This window comes from Coturnix japonica, chromosome 2, assembly GCF_001577835.2.
Source record: "Coturnix japonica isolate 7356 chromosome 2, Coturnix japonica 2.1, whole genome shotgun sequence".
Lineage (NCBI taxonomy): Eukaryota > Metazoa > Chordata > Aves > Galliformes > Phasianidae > Coturnix > Coturnix japonica.
The window spans coordinates 68,459,252-68,484,535 of NC_029517.1; the positions used below are offsets into that span (position 1 = coordinate 68,459,252).

Genomic DNA, 25,284 nt, shown 5'->3' on the forward strand with positions numbered 1-25,284 from the left:
AGATTTATATCACCTAGGTTCTCAGTAAAGTACAAAAGAGAAAGTTACTGGTCCAGTTCCTCGCATAAGAAGTAAACACAAAACCTCTTTCCCTTCCAGCTTCAACTGTTGCAGATTCTCATTAAATACACAGATAAGATTACTGATAGCTGAACTTGCTTTTTATTGCACCTTTTTCAAACTGGGTCACTACCTGTTTCTTATGAAGTCTATAAACTTGCTTGCATATAAATACTGCTGATAAAGCTCTCCAAGATATAGGTTAATCCATACATGTAAAACATACTGCTAACATACAAGGCACCCAACTATAACAAAAGACCCTAAGATCCAAATTATATACTTTTAACTAACTAAGCAGTAAAGACAACAGTACTGCTTATCTTATGTCGAGATTAAGTGATAAAGACATTCATAATTCTATGCAAAAATCCACAGTGTCCCCCAAAACAGATTGTTAAATTAAAGCAAGGGAGCACAAACAAATTGAGAATGTGACTCCACAACACATATTTAATACATATTTAATACATATAGTAATAGTGGTGGTTTTTGGATCTCTTTTCTCACCTCTTCTCTCAGAAAATACCAAGCTTTACAGAAGGAACTACTCAGAGGCAAGTTTTATCCGCCCACATAAAAAGCCAGCCTCATATCCCATCATCAGCTTGAAATAGCCAGGTGCAACTCCGTCACCTTGCTACCACCCAATATATAAATAAGCAATGGTACTTCACTCCTAATGATTACTTTCTTTTGATAGTTTATTCTGAGCTAAACCACTGATAGCTTGTTATTAGGCAGTGGTGTGTGGGAGTGAGTAAATTTTAGTTCTACCTCTGAATTTCACTAAGTATGTCAGTCACTTATATCACAGCTACTAATTGATTAAAAAAAAAAAAAAGATACTTCTGATTTGGAAAAATAAAAACACATGCAAGTCATCTTCTGGTAATGGAAAGCAAACATTTTGCTGAAGTGCAAGCAAGTGTTGATGATTGTCCTTACCTTGCATTTTCTTTTGGTGTGAGTGTGACTTCTCCATCTAAAGCGATATCAATCTCACAGTGTTCAGGCTGGATTCCTATACCAAAGAGCTGTATATCCTGAGAGGTATCTGCACCAACTCTTGTGTGATCCTGGAAAATAAGCCATTACTAAGAGAGAAGCAAACTACTGCTGTTTACATAACTAAGGAAATATTAGTTGAAGCACTGAGACTTCACCATCAACATGCTGTCCTTTATAGAGCACAGATGGTGCCACAGCAGATTTGAGGACTGGGAAGGTCACTCACAAACTTCTGTTCTGCTCTGCACTTTATCTTCCTACAGCTTCAAGTAGAGCAAAATAAAGTAGCTGACAAACAAATTCTGATTTTAAAATATTCCAAGACTACACATGCACACAAGCAAAAATACAGAGAATAATACAGAGAAGAAAACAAACAATGTCATGCAGTCATGAGAACAAAGAATGACAAGGAAAGTAAAACGAGACACACAGAATTGGCTGTTTTACAGAAGACAGCTATATTAATAATGCATCTAAACATACTAATCTCTGCATAATTGCAAGTCATATTGTAAATCTTGCTGAAAAACTGAATTTTACTACTATATAAGTTGTACTCTATTTGCTACTGTTCAAATATAAACACCTTATCTCAACCACTAAAGCAGAAAAATATGCATAAAACAGATAAGATGTTCTTTTCTATCTTGTTGACAAGAAATTCATGCTTACCAAGTATTTCCTGCTCAGCCTGCCTTATTAGGTTTGCATGTGAAACTGTTTTGCTCTGACAGGAAGACTATTCTAAACTGAATGGTATGGAGGATGGTAGAACAAGGAAAATATAATTCAGTACATTTTTAACAGGGCTTCCTTCTCACTTTCCCTCCTCATCTGGTACCTTTTTTCCTTTCTTTTTTTTTAAAGCTTTTTCTCCCATTGAAGCCTATGGCTGCTCTGATTGATTATGGCTAAACATGATCCCTTTGCGCTCTAACTCAATGAATATTCAAGAAAATTCTCAACTTCCTAACAAAAAGAAGCATTTTACACCAGGCTCTTACTTCAGGAAACAAAGCTCTTAAGTTCAAAAAATAATTCCATTCACATCCTGACTGAAAAACCTAGTACTTATCTCAATTCTGGCAAATACTGAACACTTCTTCCACTGCTGACAATCAGTAGATCAATTAGGAAACTACTGAAGTTGAACTGCATGGGAAAAAGTAAACCTGAATAGCAGGAAGAGTCCTATTCTATTTTACTGCAACTACTCTTAAGAATCTAAATACACTCTGAAATCAAAAGTAATAAATGTCCCTTCACTCTATGTAAACATCTTGTACATACTCTTACCTTTAAGTAGTAGACCAGGAGTTCATTGAGAGCTGGGTCTGCATTCAAATTAACCAGGAAGCACTTGTTATCCCCAACTTTTATACCTGAAGACTCTAAGGAAATTCCCATGCTCTCTAGCTGTCTTTGTCTTTCCTGCAAGCACAAAAATAGATTAATTTTGGCTCAATGAATATCTGACCTTTTCTCCCCAAAATTTCTGAAATACCTGTGCAATTTCTTCTGTTTTCCTTAGCTTTTCTTCCCAGGTGACCGTTAATTCTTTTATTAACTTTTCAGATTCTTCCAGTTTCTCCTTCAATTCTGGTGCCTTCATGGCCTAAAAGGCAAGGATTAGTTAATCCTTAGGGGAAACTAAACATAGCCAACAAAACATCAAATGCTGTAGATACAGGGTAGGTTTCAACTATTTTCCTGTGTATTTTCTGGCAGAAAATGAAGAAACAGGTCATTTGCAAAGGAAAAGGACAGAATAGTAGAATGGTTTGGGTCAGAAGGGACCTAGGCAGGGACACCTCTTGTTAGACCGGGTTGCTCAAAGCACCATCCAACATGGCCTTCAAAGCCTCCGGGAAGAGGGGATCCACAGCCTCCCTAAGCAACCTGTTCCAGTGTCTTACTACCCTCACAGAAAAGAATTTCTTCCTAATATCAAGTCTAAACATGCCCTTCTTCCAGTTTAAAACCATTTTCCCTCACCGTCACTACATGTCCTTATAAGAAGACACCTCCCTAGCTTTCTTATAGGCCCCTTTCAGGTACTGGAAGGCCATTATAAGGTCCACTGGATCCTTTTCTTCTTCAAGGTGCAGAGTCCCAGGGAGGAGCTCCAGCCATCTGACCATCTTCATGACCCCCCTCTGGACCCACTCCAACAGCAAAATGTCCTTCCTGTGATGGGGCCCAAGAACTGGATGCAGTACTCCAGGTGAGGCCTCACCAGCACAGAATAAAAGAGCAGAATCACCTCCTTTGACCTGCTGGTTACACGTCTCTTGATGCAACCCAGAATATGGTTGGCCTTCTTGGCAAGTGCACGTTGCTGGCTCATGTTCAGTCCTTCATCAGATGATACTCTCAAATCTTCCTCTTTAAGGAATCACCCCATAACATGTCCAGATTTGAAATAACTGAAGATCTACATAGGACTACATAATGGAACTAAAGCAACTACACAGACCAACAAAATCTGCAGGGCTGGCCACTCAGGCTTCACTGTCTGTATAAAAATGCCAGAGTATTTCATATCTCTTAAGTCTGAGTTGTCTGAAGTTCAATTCCAATGCCTTCCGTCCAATAATAGTTTTAAATACAAATTCCTCTTGATAGTTAGCTTTCCACTCTATCTTGTTTTTGTAAGCGTTCCTACAGTTTCATTTAAGCATTTAAGAATGACACCATTGATTACCTCTGAAGGAAGGTATGCACTGAAGCTAACACAGGCTTCTCATTTCACAATAGGGAAGAAAAGCAAGGGGGCTGAATATGTTCCACTCCAAATAAGAGCTCAACATGCTGGCCTATAACTTCATGAGATTGTTTTCAAGAGAAAGTTGAACAAAAAGCTTTAAAAATTAGTAAAACTAGAAGCAACTTCCTACTTTCCTACTTGCCAACAAAACTGAGAGCAGACTAGAAGAATATTTTATTATTTAAAACATGGAATTCCAATACATTTTTATATAGGAAAAAAAAAAAAAAAAAGTGAATGGTTCCTTTTCCATAAGACAGATTTCTTCATTTGATTCTGAAAGAGACTGCCTGTATAGACAACGTGACTTCTTACATGAATGTAAAGTTTAAACACCAGCCAAATTTACCCTAAAACATACTTCTGATATTCTTTTTCCCCCACAGCTATTACGCGATGCCAGAAAATATTAGAAATGTTTTCCTATACTGCAATACCCCATTTCCTCAGATATCACCAAAACTACTTCTACCCTGATAATTTACACTCTGATTAGAAACGTATGTCTAGTATATGCAGCAATCACATAACAATGACTCTTCAGTCAATAGAACACTGCTGGTTTTGGTTTTGCAGCTATATAGACTATTGATAAATTTTCACAAATGTCAATGAGAGAAATATCCCACATATTTTGTTGTCCAGTACCAGATTTATGTCTTCTCATTTTTCTATTTGGCATAATAAAAATACGTAATCCACCATTTTAAAAACATCTGCTAGCAGGTATACACAATTAATTTCTGCTGTAGCTCTTATCTGTGCTGCTTCATTTACTATGTGACATGAAGCTCTTCAAGAAGAACAGTCTATTCTGACACAGATCATCACCCATACAACGCTGTCACACAGAATCACAGAATTGTAGGGGTTGGAAGAGACCTCTAGAGATCATCGAGTCCAACGCCCCTCCAAAGCAGGTTCCCTACACCATGTCACACAGGCAGGCGTCCAGGCAGGTCTTGAATATCTCCATAGAAGGAGACTCCACCACCTCCCTGGGCAGCCTATCCCAGTCCTCGTTTAAAGGTTCTTTTTAGTAACAAACACTTTGGATCTACTTCAGGAAACAAGGTTAATTTAATAAAAAATAAAAAATAAAAAAAATTAAAAAAAAAAGAAGTGTAAGACTCTTCTCATTTTGTAGGACTTCAACTTTAAATATAAACCCATTTTTCCAGCTCATTCCACATTTGTTCAGGGTACTCTATTTATGTTGCATAATAAATAATGTTACCTCAGCCTGTGAGAGCTGTTCTTTCAGTTTTTCAACTTCTTCACGTAATTCTCTGATGACCCTAGCATTTGGATCTTCGTTCACCACAGCATGATTAACTATCCTTTTGGCTCTGTCTGCATATCTTAAAGTAGACAGTGTTTCTTCATAATTGTCTGCTGCTGGACTAATTGTGGCTATCATGGCAGTTTGGCTGTTTCCTCCCAGATTGTCCTGTAGAGTACAGACACAGAAGCTTGAGGATTAAAAGCTGTTCTGAGATTGTACTGTGCCTTTACAAAGATACTTAAAATACAAATATAATACAAATATTTAGATATTGATTTACATTTTGGATGTAAACTAACCAATATGATCCATAAATATTCCCAAGCACCTCCATCAGCTTTAATCCCAATGTAATTCAAAATATGCCAATTAACACAGCAAATGCTTATCTTAATATATAACTTGGAATAGCTTGTAGCAATGACCTCCTTTACTCACTTCTTAAACAACAACAAAAAAAGATTACAATCTCTTAAGTACACAGAGTTATGCTACAACCTATTAAACTAACAGCTTACAAACATGTTAAACAAAAAATATTAATTACCTTGAGAAGCCAAGTAAGCACAGAGTCTCTGTAAGGCACAAACTTATTCTTCCCTTTCCCTGCTGCTTGATCAGCAAGCGATGATATAACCAACCCAAGCGTTGAAAGGGATCTATAAAGGCAAGAGCACAAAGCAGCTTTGAACACATACTTCAAAAGTGTACTTAATAAAACAGACAGAATGGCTTAATTTTTGCTCTGCAAAATTTCACATCCAACTTCTAAGATATCATAACATAATTTGAGCTGGAAACAACCAAGGGGGATCAAAACAAGACAATGTATCTATTAAAGCTGCATATTTGGAACAAAAAACAATTATCTACAGTGTTTAGTCTTATCTAGTACTGAGACCAAGTTCAAGGAAGACCAGGTTGAAATATTCAGGTGTTGCAGCTTGAGAAGTACAAAGCAGACTCTGTCAGTATATGGAGAATAACAGCTTTAGATTAGACACCTACCTTTTTTCAGAGACTAAGAATCTTTCCATTTTGGACATTGCCTCATGACACTATTATGAGTTAGTGTTGGCAGTGCAGCAATAATCTGCTGTCTCTAGGAATAATGTTTTAAGAGCACTAGTTTAACAGCTGACTAAAACTGAACCATATCCATAAGGAGGCATCCTCAAGACCAAGTCAACTACAGTGCAGGAAAACTGGTCTGTTGAGTTACCTAGTAACTAACCAGCAGATACACGACAGTTGAAGACTGCTCATCAGAAGAGACCAATACTCCTTGACAAAGGAGCAGACTTAAAATTGAGGTGGTGCCTCACTAGGATCATTTATGGGGAAGAATAGACCAATCTCCCAATTATAAAAATGTTGCATGAATATAAACATGAGAACAGAAAAATTCACCAAGCTGCGTGGTACACAAACATGTCCCATTACTCCAGAAAACTGAAGAAACTAAGAGCTTGTTCATTTTGGTACATGTACCACTTCTACCAACAAGTGTTTAACCATTAGCAATCTTTGCAAACCATCTATGCATTATATATTCAAATTCTTATACAACCCTGTGTAAATATTAAATGTCATTGGGGCAAGTATGTTTAAGATAATTAAGATTAAGATAATGAGCTGGTTCAGGAGCCCGAGAGCATTTAACAGATGCCTAAAGGGTAGTAAAAACAGTGAACGCTGGAGCTCAAGAGTGTACTGGTCCATCATACATGTAAAGAGCATCTGGATAATTGAGCATAACTACCAAGGAAACTTGTAGCCCTGTGATTAGATAGTTAAATAAAACTTTGATTGTACCATTCCACTCCATCCTTTTGAGTTTCTTCAAACTACTAGGGCTATCTTAATTGGCTGACAGTGTCTTCAAAGTATTTGTAACAGAGTCTTAATGCTGCTTGAAAGTGCTGGTGGTTCTGAATTAATTCATTTAGTGAATGACAAAAATACTGCAGAATATTTCAAGGAAGATATGTGAGGGTAAGGTGACACGACCTGTTACAAAACTCACAAAAGATGTGAGTAACACCAGGAAACAAAATGGCATGAAGATAGCATAGACCTGAAGGCAAAACTAAAATGAAAAGAACCTTAAGGAGGCACCTAAATTCATCTAGAGGATAACTTTCCAACCCATAAAAAATAAACAGCAAAAAGTAGTTACTTTTAGTGTGTTGTTTCTTTTTCTACCCCTAAACAAAAGCCTAAAAACTCCTGAAAGCCTGTGGAAGGAGGATGGGGGGAGGGAGAATTGGTTCTTGTCTCCAATTTTTCATCCACACAGATTGTGAGGACAGTATGCTAAACATGCAAGAACAAACAGTAGGATGCTATATGCTGCTCCGTAGCAATCTCCTACAGCATAAGCACCAGCATCCCACTCCCAGTGGAGTCCACCTTCAAGGATTATAAAGTTAAAAGACAAAACAACGAAACCCACACACTTGGATTTATGTTCCTCCAATTTCTCTTACTGATTTTAAATGAGGAAAAAATGTGAAAAATCAAAGCCAAAAACTGAGGGAGGGGGAAGAAAATGTTTTGTTGTTGTTGTTTCTTGGTGGGATTTTTTGCCTTTAAAAAATCGAAGTGGGGATAAGAGAAACAGGGATTCAGAAAGATCCACCCACTGATAATTATTTCACAGCAGAGCTGCAACTCTAAGTCTTAGTTATAGGCACTGTACAGTAGTATATAGCAAGTTATAAGCTAGTTTATTAGCACAGGATTAAAGGAAGTAATAATTTTTCTGCTCCAGAAATATCATAAAATACTCTTTTTGTATTAAGGCTATTAACACCTGTATTAACAACCAAACTGCTGCTCTTTAAGCATTCTACTTAAGGTTTCATAATACAAAGTTGTTAAAAGATTCTAAGGAAAGTACTAAAAGAAATGGCAGTGCAATATAATTATAGGACTCAGCTTTGCTTTATGCTGGATGATGCATCAGAGATCTGTCATTACTTTGATCCTATCTCAAACCACCCACAGAATGAATCAACCAAAAGGCCTGAGCCAATAGTGCTCAACAGACTGAGGCAGTTCAAGAAAAAACAGAGCAAGCTTACATGGTGCAAGACCATGGGAAAGTGCTGTTTCTGCATGCTTTCTGTTCTCCTTGACCCTTGTCATCAAGCGTGAACAGGCTGCCTTTGCTACTGTGCATCTGGAAGCTTGCACATTCCCAGCAAGGGCCTGAGTCAGCAGCATCCAAGGGCAGGTGGTGCTTCTTTACTGCAGGGCAGAACTCTGTCCCTAAATGACATCCATTTCAGCTACTTCTGTACACTTTTCTTCCAATTTTTTTAGCAGACCAAGTCATTTTTTCTAATAATAAATCCTGTGAATATGAAAACCCTTCTCTTAAAAAAGCTTAGAGTCTTGTCCCAAAACATTCCCTCCCACTCCACCTCTACGCTTTGAAGAACTTATTTTTGCATTCTCAAGTTAAAATGACAATAGTTATAAATTTTTTAATCACAGTTAAAAGTATAGGCTGTTCATAGAACAAATTCTTCTTAGCCACTAACTGACAGCCTCCTTACTCCATTTCCTCCTGCTGTTGTACTCTAGAAGTTCTTCAACTACACCACAGATTATTAAGCATCTGCATTTCTACACTGGGTATGGGAACTAGAGCATCCTAGGCATTAACAAGCACACACAGCTGTCTTATGAGTTTGGAAAGTCCCGTAAGAACCAAGAAAATAAAGACAGCGGACGCCCAGAAACACTCTCATGACTCAATGCAACCTCACATCAGTGCAGAGGACAAATAGAAGTTCCTTATTACAACTTTACAAAACCATTAACAAGGTCACACAACTCTCAGCTGTTTCAGTAAGCAACAGAGCAATTCAGCACATCCCCTCTGTAACATGCTGACCCAATATATGAAAGAGTTTACAGTACAGGAAGCTTTGAGACTGAGGCAGCAGTGACCACGGTCCTAAACTGGTTTCATGCACAAACAGCAGAGAAATCTGCAGGGACTATCAAACCATGGAGTTTTGGAAGCAAAGCAAGAGTATGTTCTTGTCTTATAAATACAGAAACAGTTATGTTATTCACCTGTTCTTCAAGGCACCAAAACACTGAACAAGCAAGATATTTAACTGCCAGGTAGTAACAGTAGGTCTATTTTTATCTGAATAAACATAGCTTATTCTACCAATGCAAAATTACTGCTATTTTACGAAAGAATAATAAATAAATAAATAAATAAATACAAACAGGAGATGACATAGCAAGGTTCAAGGCTTACATTGTCTATATTATGACAGAAAGATTATTGTCTTTCCCTAATAAGCATTGTACGTCATACATGCTATCAAAAAGATGTACAATGTTCTGTAATGAACTACTCTGATAAAAATGTGTGTACCAATTTTGAAGCTCCCAGTGAAGATAAGACTTCATTAAGTAACAGCAAAAGTCCAATAATAGACACGAAAGCACAACACTAAGAATTTTTGTTTGCCTATGAGTTCCAATGAGATTTCACACAGAGAATGCTTGAAAAATGGTCTGAGTTAACTGAGGTTTATACCATTTAAAAACTGATGCAAAAAGATAGAGCTGTCAACTTTTCTTTTTGAAATATCTTTTACAGAGAAATCTGGTGCTTGTATCTGAAGTCCCGTATCATTATAAAGAAGTGGCAAAAACAACCTTCCCTGCTTACATTGAGCAAACATTTCACTAGAAAAGAAAATGAAATCTTTCTGTATCTCCAGCAACACTTTAAATTTCTTCATAGCTATTGGGAGAGTTGGCATTTGAATTTTCCACCAAGAATAAAAAAGAAACATTGAATTTCTCCCTTATTTATGCATAAGGTAAATACAGTTTCTAGCAAAATCAAACTAAATTTAACTAGTAAACTGCAGGGTAAAGGTTCAGTACTTGCCATTAGAGAAACTGAGTCATATAATTTTGTTTTATGAAGATTATGTCAGTGTGGCTACCAATCTGATGCATTAAATGGATAATAAAGTAGAGATCATGCTGTGAACAACAAGCATATTCACACTATTAAAGCAGGTAACTTAAAATCATTTTAAGCATGAATGCTGTTCAAACATGTTTTTTGCTCTCACTCTTAACTTCAGAATAACATCACCTTTTGCAACATTTTAAAATTAAGCATAGAATTTGTAGCTTTTAATATTAAGAGTCTGATTTTTTTATTTTTTTTTTTTCCCCAGGAAAATTATTGTGTGTAACACAATGGTAATATTGTGCTAAATTCTTGCTTTTGGGCAACAACACAGTAATTACAGTCAAAAAAAAAAAGTGCCTGGAAACTTGTCATTGCTTGAGTACAAATGCCCAAGGCAATGTTAAACTTACACAGTTTCATTCTGATCTGGTTTTCTTAAACTGTGAATTATACTCTTACATAGTTTAATACCTGTTGGAACAAACATTCCATTCAACTCTGCAACTTTGCATTCCTTGAGCATATGATGAGACAAACACATAAGCCTGGGGACAGGGTGGATAAATGAATCACAAAAGGTATATCCATAATTAAAGTGTGCTACCATCACTTTTTCCAGATAATATTCATACAGTTATCATCTGAGTCAAGTATGAATCAAAGCCTCTATACTAAATGTAAAAAAACAACAAACAGAGGGTATTCAGTACAGAGCAACTGAAAGAGATATATTAACTGCTTATGCCTAGGCACATTGCTTGAACCAACCTGTAACAAGCACACCAAGACAGGAGACTGAGGAAGCAATGGTTGTTCTTAAAATATTACACTTTACAACCTATCTCAATGTCTTACTTGTTTATGTTGCTGCCTTCCTTTAGACGTTCTCCTGCAGCTCCTGTTTTGGACACTCTCTCACTACCAGCCAAATCCACCAGGCTGACCTTGCTAACCTTCTCTCCAGAATTCTGTGCAGATCAAATATGGGAGAAAAACAAGATTTGTGAGCATAAAATGCTAACGTGTCTTATATTTGCACCATTAAAGACTGCTTTCTATAACAATAATGTGAACTGAAGTATAAAATTCAAGCTAAGAGAGAACAAATTCTCACAATCTTTACAGTCTGTTAAGAGTTAGTCATACACTTTATACTAAAGGGCTGAACCACTAATGAAGGCAAAGCAGCCATGTGTTAACATCAAAAACTTCCCTGCCACTGCAGGCCATTAAAATATATTAATGTCAGCAACTGTTAACACCTAAGACAGATTTAAAAGGCAACATAACTCTAAAGTCATCTAATTTTTTTGTTTCCTCTGGCATGCTTCCTCTCTCTTCTGGTGTTCTCTCAACGTTATGTTCTTGCCAATATTACTTCGATCACCCCAGAGCATTAAAAGTAACACACACATATATCATGTGTACCAAACAAAAAAATATGATGAGTTATGCTAAAGTCTTAACTGAAAAGATGGAACAAATCAATGAAGAGATAGTAGATAGTATAGTATCACTTAGCATTGCAACTCTGAAATACTAGAGTACTTCAGCAAGTTTAAACAGTCTTGAGAGCTGAGGCAGCTTCAGTTTTAAAATGGTAAGCCATGTGTCTCCTCAGAGTTTTTGGTCATGTTAAGTGATACTACTGATGCATCTACAAACATATGCAAAAAGCACAAGCTGCTTGTTTTAATTGATCATTATTCAAAACAAACAAATGATTCAACAGTTGAACAGAATAAAGAAAAAGAATTCACCACAACTTCATAAATTAAACCAACAGAAACACATACACCAGACTGTAGGTCATAAAGTGTCTGAGTCACTATAATGTTGAATACAGCATGAGAGCGGCTGCTTTCTTCATTCATGTTGGTTGCAGCAACTGTTCGTGATTTGTTTCCCTCCGACATCAATGACTCAATATCCTAGAGCATAAAGAATAAAAAGAGATGTCAGGATGAAAGCAAGGTTTGTGCTTGCTGAACAAAATTCCTGACTAAATGGAAGAGCGGGTATTTCTGGAGAGAGAGAAGAGGAGAACGTAGAATTAAAGAGAAAATGCTTTTTATGTTTTGATACAGAATGGTTTGGGTTGGAAAAGATCTTAGAGACCATCCAATTTCAACCCAGTTGCTGCAGCTGCGTTGCCACCCCCTTGGACAGGCTGCTCAGAGTCCCAAACAACCTCACCTTGAGGGCCTCCAAGAATGCATTAGTAGAAAGGAGATGCTTTAAGCAGTGCACTAGAAGCCCAGCAACAATATTCAGTGCAGTTCTCCTTATCTGTTGCTGAAATAGGTTGGCAACATCCACATTAACAAATCACATTGTGTAATGCCAGTAATCAGGCAATCTACAGATCTACTTACAGAAGTAAACAATGCTTTTTTTGTTTTTCTGAACTGCATTAATACCATCCTCTCTGAATTGGCTCAAAGGGTTGCCCCATGTGGAGCCTGTACCCTTGTACTCAGGTAAAAATAAAGGTGATTCTTATCTATGTGCTTGCTGAGCATCCAAGACAGTTTAATAAGTAATCAGCCAAAAATTAGGTATGAACAAAATTTTCTATAATTCAAGCAAATAAGACGTGCTGTCAAAGTATCATAAAAGCTGCAAAGTCAGTTTTTATACTAGATTATATGACTGGTGCCTCAGAGAAAAAAACAATCCCTTTAAATGAGAAATGTTTTTCACACAACACTACAAAGAATTATTTTTTAATAAAACAACCCAAAACAAAGCAAAAAAGCAAAAAGAAACAAAACCCAAATAGATTTTCCAAAACAGCTTCCTTGTAAAAAGGGCCAAGCAATTCTTAGAGCTGCATCACTGCAATTCCACTGTAGCTGCAGAGGTTCACTTGATTCTACAATATTGATATATTTGAACGTATTATAGTAACTCATGTTGGCTCAGATGCTGTCATTATTTAAGTTATCAACTATGAAAACTATGTTGTGCATTCTGGTGCAATATACCTCTATAAAGTAACAGAGTGCATTCAACAAGAACAAAGGCAAAAGAATGCATGCCGAAAGACCTAATTTTCTTAGTGTGGAAGCCTTAGATTTCAAGAAAACACGTCAAGAAAATGTGATGTGCTTGGTATCTATTACATAAGTGGGAACCTGCAAAATAAAGTGATATTACTGCTATACTTTTAACCAACATAAAATGGAAATAAAAGCTTTTACATGAAATAAATATTCCTGGAAGCACTAGGGGAGATACCTGTAATCGTCAGAGGCTGCAGACACTTAGGAAACAAAATTTCTGGGTGGTTATTAGTTTGTCTCCAATATGATTCCTATTGCTTAGGTACACAGATGCTATTTACAAATCTTTCATAGGTTTAGATTTACCTCAAAGTTCGTAACAGCCAGCTGAGACAAGCCATCTACATATGGTCCCAACACTTTGTGCTCTCGAACCTTAAGAGACTGCCGACTCCTGTGGAATAAATAGCCTTTATGCACAAACCACTACAGTGAACTTCATTCCAATTGAAAGACATAAAGTAACATCTACCATACACAAAATTTTTATCATTTCATAGTGTGTAGGGTTTTTTTTTGTTTGTTTGTTTTTCAAGTAATAATGGGAATAAAAATATCTTCCAGAAAAAGAATTTAATTAATAATAAAGACTAAATCTAATAAGTTTCAATCAGAACACATGAATTACTTTCAGAGCATCATTCTACCACAGTATTTATGGCAAAACCTGAAATGCTTCATTTGGAAGAAAGAATACTGACAGAGAAGGAAACAAAAAAATCTCTCCCAACAATTTGCTAAAGATGCATTTCTCCATACATTTTCCAAGTTTTACTGAAATATGTAAATGAAGTCAAAAATATACCTTTTAATTAATTTGCATGCTTCTTCATATAGTGCAATTTATACTTGAGCCAAATCTTGGTCATATGGCAAATATACCTCACCATTTTCTTCTACAAAGCCTTGATTTATGGTGTTACAGTACTTCAATTAGTATTTGTTTGCAACACCGTACTATTCTATTGTATATTTAAATTGACCCACATCAAGTACTATTTCATATACAAGCTTTACACTGATATTCCTTCTGATGTTTGGTACCTGATCCTTTATAAAACAGACGTATAAACACACATTATGAAAAACATCAAGAACTTCCAGAATTGATTTCTACTTAATAGTTTCAAACAAAAACAGCTGAGATGGAGAGGAAGGGCAAAGCTACTCACCCTTTCGGGTCAAGCAGATCCCTGACTTTCTCATTGTAGATTTCCATATAGGACACTTCAACTTTAAAAGTATGAGATTCATTTTCTTCCACAGAGATTCTCTGAAATAAAGCACAACAGAGCCGTGGGATCAGACCCAGCTGCTCTGCATTACCCATCATTGAAAAGGATTTTCCTGAACCTATGGGAAGAAAGAAGAAGAAAATGCTTTAGAACGTGGTTTCCGAGTTACTCATTTGTTCATGAAACATGTTTTAATTTCTCCAGATGCATGTATCAGAGCAACAGACGTTATTCTAGACAGAATGCTTGCTCTTTGCATTACAACAAACAGGGAAACAAAAAGAGAAATCTTAACAGTCTCTTTTAGTAGAGCCATTACTTGGCCTCCCTTTTAACACACACAGACACAAAAGACTGAATGAGCCTTGGTTACTAACCTCTCCTTTCACACTTTCAAAGCAGCCTCAAGAGGTAGCAGTGAGGAGCATATTTACAGACCTATAATAAGAACTATATACTACCAATGGCTGTGCTAAAGTTACTGTGTGTTTACAGGGGAAACCAACCTCCAAAGAAGTGAAGCAAATAAAAATCAGTATTTAACACTAAACATTATGATATTTATATTTATGATTTTAAATATTATCAAGCTTAACATTTATGTTGTGCTCTTCCTACTTCATACACACGAAGCGTTATATCCATTCAGCACACACAACACTTACCAGTCTGTCCATAGGCAAAAATACAAGCATTATATCCCTGAAAGGCCTTCTCAAGAATTCCTTCTCCAAGGCACTTGAACACCACTTCCTGACCTACAAAATAATTATAAGTTTATTTTAAGTGAAGTAACAGTGAACTTTAATAATAACAAGAAAAAAATAAATAAATTGGAGATTATTTTTACCAGTGCATGCACCAAGGAACAAATGATTTCATGTATAACTGAGCAAATGAAACAGTGCAACCGCTACCTCTGTGTTTAAACATAGTGCTCGTTTTTCTGTGAAAGAAGTGTGGATTCAAATGAATCACATAAATTCAGTGCTTAGAGAATAATGAAGATAATCTAAATTCTGTATTACTTAACTGTAAACTTTGTAATATGTATGCATTTTTAAATAATAAACTTTACCCAAGAGTTCTGCAACAGAATTGCAATGAACACATTAGTGAACTAGAATATTAGGCAAATAACAAACATAATGGTCTAAATAGCTGTTCTCTTGGGAACTAGCCTGAGATTTCAGTATAACCCATTCTTATTTATTCCATGCCAAGGCGATGCTGGAAGTGAGACAGAAGCATTCTGAAGATACTGAAGCAGGAAACGTACACTATGAGAGACTTCAGCAGAACTGTCTGTGGATATGCACTGGCAAATCTATAGTTGAAACATCAGCTACAGCATTTCATAGTTTGAAAAATCATCTTTTTATGCCAGGCAGATTTCAGATGTGTTTCAACCTTTTAGATGTAGGAGTTAAAAGAGGAAGAGCATTTCTTTTGTCTGTGGTGGTACTGTATATGTTTTTCTGTTTTGTTTAAAATAGTAACACTCAGAATTTGTACACCACAAACAGGGTCAATGTGTAGGTTGTCTGCTGAGTTCTGATCTGAGAACAGAACCACTTGCATACACATCTAAAAGAAGAGCTGAGATAAAGACAGCATTTACATATCTTCTGCTGTTTGATTTTAAACTTACATACACTGCCTGATGACATTCTGAACAGTGGTGAAGTCACCTATCTCAGTTCATTTAGTTTTAGCAGTTGACCTTTTGCCACTTGGAAACAATCGTACAATGCATGCAATAGGACCTAGTACAGCTCTCAAAGTAGAACATCAAAAAACATCTAGATGCATATTAATATGTTTCCTGAGAATAACAACTTTCTGTCATATCTGTATAAACAGTAGACCACTGAACACATGTAGTACAACCCATGGAATGTCTGTTTGTAGAATGGTTCTCATGTAATCATGTAAGAATAAAACCCTCTATTGCTTCTATGTAACTTTAGCCTAATTCCTCTTTTGCTATAAAGGAAAAACTAAGACAGTAATGTCAGCTCCCTGTGTATATTTTCCAATTGTATTTCTAAGATCCCAAAAGATTATTAGTACTGCTTATTGGATTAACACAGTTCAGACTAACTTCCAAAACACTGAATACAGGAATTAAAAATGGAGAAGAACTTGCAGTACTACATAATAATTCAGTTTCCTTCCTTGGACATTCATTCACTTCTCATTCAACTTACGATCATTCAGTCATTTCATTATACATATGTTGAGAGAGCAACGTTCAAATACAATGTTCCTGGAAACAGCCATAGAGAATGCTAACTACTGAAAAATGCATGAAGGAAACATAACAGTGCAGGTGTTTAGTACGAGTGTACAATACACAATAATTTGCTTCCCAACTCTTGAAGGCATATTTTGAAGTCATCAAATCAAGGATGCAAGGAGCCACAATCTATGTTGCTGATCAAGAGTGTAAAATCAAGTAAAGAGCTGAGTAAAATCATTAAGAGGGGGGAAAAAAATGATTGTGAGTGAAGAACAAAATCATTTGTCAGAAGAGGAAAATATCTTTACTGCTCACTTCTGACTAGCAAGGAAGTACTACATCCATGTTTCCTAAGCAACAAACAGATACCAAAATATTACAAAGCTAACCATAGTCATGATAATCATAAGGTGACCTACAGACTTTCTTACTGCCAATGGAAGAAGGCGGTTCAAATTGCACAAACTAGATGGGATATTTTCTTCCAGAAAAGTTTTTAGGAGCTCAGCAACCCAGATATTGACAAACAGTCCATTCAAGTGTGATGTTTAGAGCAAACGGTTGAGCTACCACAAGATAAAATACAATTTGGTTCTTAATGAAAAGAACATAGAAAAGAACAGAAGAATTTAAATTTCAATTACAGGTATTTCATTATTTTTCTAGAGTAGTTGTTGTGCTCCTGAGGGCAGGAGCAGATCACCCATGAGACTATATGATCCAGGAGATAAATTCATCATGCACCTTCTATGATTCCACGATTCTGTAATTCCCTCCCCCACGCATTTTATTAGTAGGTACTGCAAAGTGATTACAAAATTTATATTATACAGAATTATGTCTAAGTGCACCTAAAGTAAAAAAAAATTGCTTTCACAAGGCAGATTCTCCTCATCTCCTCCTCCCACAGAGGGAAGGAGAGTGCAGTTTGGTCAGTTCTGTGTGCATAGCATTATCTAAATAATCTCATTTCAAGACCAAATGCTTCCTCTCTTTTAAGGAGCAAGACTGTTAAGGTGGAAGCACACCACAAGAAGAAGTTTCAGACAACATTGCAGTATGCTCTGTAAGCAGTCACAGCATGTTTGGCAGAAACCCTATCAACATCCTTCTAGGGATGCGTTGCTAATCAAAACCTGATAAACACTTGTGGATGCCAACTCTTTCCTGAAGATGTATCGGAAAACAACATTAAGACAATATGGAAACCTTCCCTTTCACCAGACAGCTCTAACTGCCTTCACAGCTCCAAGATATCATCTGTACATTTTGACAAGAGCAATTAACAAGCCTGATGCCAAAGTAGAAAAGCAACCCAGAAAAATCAAAGGAGAAACTCTCAGTCTCTAAAGTGCCACTTCCATCCAGAGACCAACTCAAGAACCTTTTCATCAGACACTCAGTGCTGCCGCCCACTGCCAGGGTCCTACAGACATACAAAGGGAGACTACAGATATCCCTTCCTTAGCATTAGCCATACTAAAGCCTGGGAAGATTTCAACAGTCTAGATAGTATCTGAGACTTATCTGAAAGCCACAGGAAACTCATCTTCTTAGAACTATATTTTAATATACTCAATTCTTGGAATTTTCCAGTGCTGGCTGTGTGCTATTATCACATACCATAGGCATTTAAGGATGTACAACTGAAGCTAAGAAATTTTTTCATGTGTTCTTTACCTACTGAAATGACTGGGGACTTCAGAGGCAAAGTTATATAACAAAGTAAAAACAGCAAAGTATGTCAGTGCACATGTTAATAATGACTATTAAATTACTAATAATTTTAAAAGAAAACCTTGACATTATCAGCATATAAAAATCTCTTAGCTAGAATCTTGGACTGAACCCAACCTATTAGAAAAATTAAATTAGGAAAATATATAAGATAAAAAGATACTGAAAACAGAAAGACAAATCAACACTCTGAAATGCAAGACTACTACAACAGTACACTGTTTTCAGAGTGTAAGTACTAAGTACTTTCTCTCTTGTATCTCTGTTTTGCTCCTTGTTCCTTCAGATCAAACCCATTCAGTTCTCTGAAGCCCCGACTGGAAGATTCAATCTGACAGCTTTCCTAAGGAAAACTACACGTTGCTGAAGAACCCTAGGGCATGTTTGTGCAATCTGCAGAATGAAGCCAATGACTTCTATGAATTAAGTTTGTATACTCCCAGATCACTAGACTGGTGACTGGTAACCAGATATGAAAACAGGAATGGAATGTTAAGGGAGGGTAAGAAAAGAGAGACTACTCTTTCCAACTATATTACCTTTAAAGAAAAAGCCATTAATATTTATAGCCTTTTGCAAGGTCCTCTCATTTAATGATAAACTTACAGTCAAGAGGTACTGAAACAATTTTAGTGCTTGGTTTTTAAATATCCAATATTTCCAGTAATCAGCAACTTGTCAATATGAAATACAGATAACAGTTTTGAGTCTCTCCATATGTCAGCATGGATTTGCTCAGCGAGGTTCTGACGGCAATGTTGGGACTCCTCACTACTGTTCTCTTATACGAAGAAAATAACTGAAACCAAACAACTTCTAATGAACAGCACTGAAAATTCAAGCTGGTCATGTATTTCTATGGCTTAACCTCTAACTCTGAACATTTTAATATATAATTGCATTTAGCGCCAAGATCTAGCAGTTAAAATAAAAACTTGATCTCAGCAATTTGAATTATTAAAAGCTGTGTTGGATAATAGTTTTAGAAGAAATTCTTTAAAACTGGGGGGAAAAGAAGTCTATGGTATAGACTTCTAAAAACCTAAAGGTGGTACAAGCTGGTGTAGTCAAATTTCTATAGCTCAACATGACAATATTGACAAAGCCCTGAAGTCTTTGTGTTCAAAAGGTCTGGAGTGCTTACAATTAAGCATCACAGTGCCTATACTTTGACTGCCTAATTTAAACACTCCTAAAGCCATACTGAGAAACTAAGTTTTCCAAAAATGTACTGGACAGACATCAATTGCACCACCAGAAATCAAGTCCTACATACTAAGTAGACTCCTTAGAAAAAGAAGAAGTCAAAAGAACAGTAGGAGAGGGATGGGCATCAAATATATTTTCACACTGGGTAAGCCTGAAGTACAAAGAGAAAGACACTTCTGTCTGCTTCAAATCCACAACATAAAACCCACTCATGAGGGTAGGGGACTATAATTGCTGAAGGCAATTGGGTGGTTTGTTTTCTTTTAAAACAGCTGCTGGAAGAGCAGTAATCAGCATATCTACTTCACACGAAATTAAAGCTTAGCCTAAAGTCAGGTGTTTAGCTTCTGAGGATAACGCAGCAGAAACAGATCTGAGATTTCAAGTCAAATGTGATGCACCTTAGGAGTTTAAGGAATGTGCACAGACAAGAAGATGGGAAGTGGGGTTCTTAGAACAGACTTGCCTGAGTGCTACTGAAGTTATTTACACCATGTCTTGAATCTTTCCCAAGGTGGAGGGTTTCTTTCCTTCCTTTCAAAAATCCACTTTTTTGCATACTTCAGTAGGCCCTTACTGTTGTCCACACTTGCAAACATAATTCCTCCCCTTCACCAAAATGTCTTATTTGTCTCTATGAGCTTTTCAAGGCAAGTAAGTATGTCCATATTTATGAACCAACATGACCATTCAAGTTAAGAAACAAAGAGTAATAAGAAGCTACTATTGCTTATTCTCAAGATCTATTCCATACAGCCTGTCCGGCAGAGCTCAGCCCTTGTCCAGATCAAATCAAAAATTTTTGGCCCTAAAGTCAAATCCCTTTCCCTCCTCTTAATCTACGTCATTGACATTTCTTTATTTTTTTCCATTCAGGTAAGAGGTTCACACACTTGAAAAATTCCCAACTACACCTTTCATAATTAAATCAGCAATGTCAAGGGCCCAGTAGGTAGCCCATGGTGGTCAGTGTAAACCCAGTTTTGTAATTATTCTTCACATGGAATGATACAACTATTGAATTGCTCTGAAACATACATTATCAGTAATAGGAGTAATACTCCCACTACGCTAATTGATTGAGTTAAAAAAACAACAACACCACCACAAAAAACAAACATATTTCAATGTAGATTACAAACAGTTTGTTTACAGTCTTAAGAAAAAGTCTAAGGATAGCCATACAAGAATGTCACAGAGAAGAGAAAGTTCCAGGCAAAGCTACAGCATCAGACAGGAAAAAGAAGCTTGAGTGAAAGGTGAACAAGGTCCTGCATCTCAGAATATCCAAGCTGGGGTATCAAGTTGTTACAGAGCCTCTATCTCTTGCAGTATCTGAAACTGAAGTACCACCTCCACAAAGGTAGGTCAAAGAGCTTACACCTCTTCACTGCTTCAGACACCTCACTGTCTTCATTAGAAATACAGTTCTGCAAGGACAGCAGCAAAGATGCCCTCTACAGATATTTTTTCCTCACATGAATGTAATCCTTACTACTTACATCAATTATATTGCTGGGTAATTTTAGAATTGCAATGTAACAACACCCATGTTTTTAGACACTGGAAATAGAAGTTAACTTTCATAAATGAGCAAGATCCCTCATACCTCCCAAGCATGAGTTCCCAAAGGAAAGTTAGTAAGTTAGTGCATACAAAATAAGCCTTACCTCCAAACAAAAAAATGCAGATATCCCAGTGTGAGTTTTTAATGTAAGAGAAAAAGATGACTGATCCCATTGCAGGTTCAGCCCTGATCTCCTAGAGCCCACAGTGCTAAGTCTACCCAAACAAGATTCTTCCTCTTGCGCAAACAATATTACTAAGTGCAGGTAATACTGCAGATCAATCAGCAAAGTAAAAAATACTTAGTTTGTCTCACATACCTTTTTGCTTCAAGAACTTTACTTAAGCTTGAAGCTCATACACTACTCACATTTAGAAGCACTCTGGACTTAGCTATGTTAAGCTTTAAATATATTTATTTTCAATTGTGTAACTAATCACTGCTCTTGTCAATGACAGTAAACTAATGCACCCACACAGAACTACATCAGGCAGGAAGTGTACAACACATCTGCCCAGATTCCAGATCATCTTCCCTACTGTGGTCCAGTATTCAATCACGAAACAACAGTTTCTACTGCTCTAAAAGTTGGTGGTGGCTTACATGGAGTCCTGAGTTTGTTAATGCTGTAACAGTCTCTAGTACAACAGCTGAACATAGGCATCATGAGTATTTGTGAACTCCCTAGAACAATGGCATTTGGTTCCACAAGAACAGCCAGAGGGATTATTAAAAACCCCAGTCAAAACCAGTAATTGCATTTCTTTAGGCCAAACTCTGAAAGAGACTTAAGGTAGCTTCATGCTACAGCTATATAAAAGCCAATGTCTTATCACTTCAGCATTTGGTTTCCTGGCTCTAGAACAAGAAGCATTGCTGTACAGTAGACAGTATCAGATCATGCAAGAATAAGTGAACAAAGCCAACAACCCAGTAACTGAAACAGACTTTTATTTATTTATTTTTAATAATCTGTCAAATTTGTTATGTTCTAGAATGTGAGGGCTGGAAGACACAAGACCATACAAGAATACAGAGAAATAATTACTTTAGATCTTTTTTTCATATGCAGTCTTAAAGCTCATGGTCTTACTGTATTTCTGAGATTAAACAAAAGAGGAAAACTGTTTCCTTTATCAGACAAATATTATCTGCATGAACAAAAACACATCTTACAACTTCGCAGAGAATGAGAAAAAATGAAAGATGTAGCAGCATTCTAGAGTCCAGACTGACAAAAGGTTGATCCAATACCATTTAGGCAGTAAAGCTTCTGTTCTCAGTCAGAAAGAATTTGATCACAACTTCTCAAAGAGGTTATAGAAATCTGGTTTTCATGCAAATTAAAAATAAGTTAACCTGGAATCTCAATGAATTCACCTGGAGATAGATAAAACTAAGATAGGAACAGGTTTAACTGGTTAAAGGTGTTACTCTGGTCTGTGTTCTCTAAAAGTGGGTTAGCCTCATGGTGCACCCAATATGTGCAGCACTCAGCTACACACTTGAGGCACATCAATGGCTTTGCATCATAACCCTGTTCCTTTAAGAGGAACAGAGTCTAGCTGTGCAGGCACAAAAGGAGCCATTGTGCGCTCCAAGGGATCTACCAGTTTCAGCTATGAGTCCAGTGGACTGTATCTGTTCAGTGCAAACCCAGACACTGAAAGTCAAAACAAAACAAAATTATTTTCCTGAGGAAATCTACATTGCTCACACAAGCAAGGAATATAACAGATCAAGTGCATTTCCTGTGATTCAGGATTTGATTCAAGTCAGACATGCATTCTAACAAGCACTCAAATTTCAAGATTCCCTTCAGACCATAACATTTGTTAATGTGAGCACCTTAACCAAAGACTGTGGTTTTTTTCCTTTTTTTTTTTTTTTTTTTCCTTTCTCTTTTCCATAGACCACAGCCTTGAAATCGTGGCATACAGATCTGTAACAATCAAAATAAATTTTTTTTAAAAATATTAATGTTAGTACACTAACCCAGTTATGGAAAGTTAAGCCCTAGCATAATAATCTAGTTTAGAACATCAAGCTTTTGGAGGGAGATATCACGAAGCTGATCACTCAAAAACATCAGGAATCTGAATAATCAGAATATGAATGACTGGAAAGATGCAAAATAATCACACCATTCAAGAAAAACATGCACAGGAATGAACAGAAAACTTACTTTCATCACTAGCTCTAGCAAGAATTAATTTCTGAACCATAGGTGACAGAAAGAATCTTTAGAAGAGGCTCTTTTGGGGGAAGAGAAAAAACACTATAGCTTTCACGTACAGAAAAGCATTCCTGCCCCAAGCAATACACTGGACATCTTATAGCTCATATTCCTTCCTAACCAGGAACCTAGCACTCCAAACCCCTGTTAAAAAAAAAAAAAGGAAAAAAAAAAAAAAGGGTCTTCTTTTGTGAAGAAATCCCTTGAGCATCACAAAACAAAACAAAACAAAAAAAAACCCATCCACAAGTCTCAGTTTCTGCATGTTTTCAAATTATTTATATTGTTGAATGCACATAAAACAGCTTACCTGCATATTTCGTAGTGTTTGATTCATCCATGGACCAGAAGCAGTGATCAAAGGCAAACACCTGTAGAAAACACACAAAAGGCAAATGAGGAACTCAAGCTACAAAGCATCTCTTAAGGTTACATAAATCCACAATTGCTTAACTGCAGACAGGCTCTACTCCTTCTACACATCCTAAGTCAGAAAAGGCTTCAGCAATGGGAATACTTTTTGGAAATCTTAAGCATTACAGAGCTGCAATTCTTCTGTCTGTGTCACCCACACTACAAAACACTATTTTTAAAAAAATAGCATATATATATATACACACATATATATATAAATAGAAACAACACATTAAACTGTCTTAAAAATTGTACACTTGAGTCAGTTAAAAAAATTTCTACTGTTCATGAAGCCATGGAAAAGAGGAAAGAGTGAAGAGGAATAGACAGGAGTAGTAGAGTCTCTGTGTAAATGTAAATGATGTTCATCCTGATTCAAATCAGTGACTCTATCACTGTCTTCCAGAATAAAGTCAAATTCTGAAACTGAGGGACAAAAAAAATGAACAAACAAATATAAAAACAGGAAAATGAATCCAGGCCATGGTAAAGATACCTGGTCTCCTGATCTGAATGCAGAGGACACAGAGTGTGAAGAAGAAAAGAACAAAATACAATGAAAATTAGGCATCAGATTCAAGAATGGAGGTTGGGATCAGCTGGGAGAAATCTAACATTGAAGAACCAGATGTGAAGAAAAAGGATTTTATTGAAGAATAGAACTTAATTGCAGCCTTTTGGTATCTAAAGGGAGCCTATAAACAGGAGGGGAATCAACTCTTTGAAAGGGTAGATAACAGCAGGACAAGGGAAGATGGTTTTAAGTTGAGGGAGGGAAGATTTAGGTTGGATGTCAGGGGGAAGTTCTTTACTATGAGAGTAGTGAGGTGCTGGAACAGGCTGCCCAGAGAGGCTGTGGATGCCCTGTCCCTGGAGGTGTTCAAGGCCAGGTTGGATGGGGCCTGAGCAGCCTGGTCTAGTATTAAATGTGGAATTTGGTGGCCCTGCATGTGGCAGGGGCGTTGGAGATTCATGATCCTTGAGATCCCTTCCAACCCAGGTCGTTCTATGGTTCTGTGAGTAGTAGCAAAATAGCAGCAAACTTGTGACCAGTAAACAGCAAGCTGCATCTACATGACTGAAGTAGCAAACTCAGTGTTTGTGTTCTCACCACTAAGTCACGGGTGCAGACCACAGTGCCATGTGGGCTGCTATGAAGAATGTTAATTCCATTCAGCCAGACCCAAAACACAAATTTGCTTTACTTTTCTATTTTAAAAGCAAGTGGAAGTTGTCAATTTATCAATCCAATTTACAAGCACGGGAAACTATGGCACTCTGTGCACTCCATCTCTTAAAATAAATAAGTTCACATTCACAAATCATGACAGTTTTAGTTCATCTTTTGGCCATTTGGTTGGGTATCATAAGAAAGGAAAAAAACAAAGGAGCAGTAGCAGTGTTCAGAACTAGAGGATACATTTCCTCTTCAGGATTATATTACTAGCTTCAGCTCTAGCCTACTTCAAAGAGCAAGACTGCAAATAATTACA

At 36.8% G+C, this 25,284-nt stretch overlaps 1 protein-coding gene across 2 annotated transcripts in view; it reads right to left on the bottom strand.

The window, feature by feature from the left end:
• KIF13A (kinesin family member 13A) overlaps window positions 1–25,284 on the bottom strand; it is a 102,148-nt gene that overhangs the window by 35,853 nt on the left and 41,011 nt on the right. For both annotated transcript variants that reach the window (XM_015854742.2, XM_015854741.2), the window contains exons 4-14: window positions 23,688–23,748; window positions 15,052–15,144; window positions 14,324–14,504; window positions 13,458–13,545; window positions 11,883–12,017; window positions 10,942–11,054; window positions 5,674–5,785; window positions 5,079–5,291; window positions 2,579–2,689; window positions 2,371–2,505; window positions 1,009–1,139 (exon numbers count right to left, since the gene is read on the bottom strand). In XM_015854742.2, coding sequence (XP_015710228.1) covers window positions 1,009–1,139; window positions 2,371–2,505; window positions 2,579–2,689; window positions 5,079–5,291; window positions 5,674–5,785; window positions 10,942–11,054; window positions 11,883–12,017; window positions 13,458–13,545; window positions 14,324–14,504; window positions 15,052–15,144; window positions 23,688–23,748 — 1,373 coding nt within the window. The remainder of the gene's footprint in view (window positions 1–1,008; window positions 1,140–2,370; window positions 2,506–2,578; window positions 2,690–5,078; window positions 5,292–5,673; window positions 5,786–10,941; window positions 11,055–11,882; window positions 12,018–13,457; window positions 13,546–14,323; window positions 14,505–15,051; window positions 15,145–23,687; window positions 23,749–25,284) is intronic.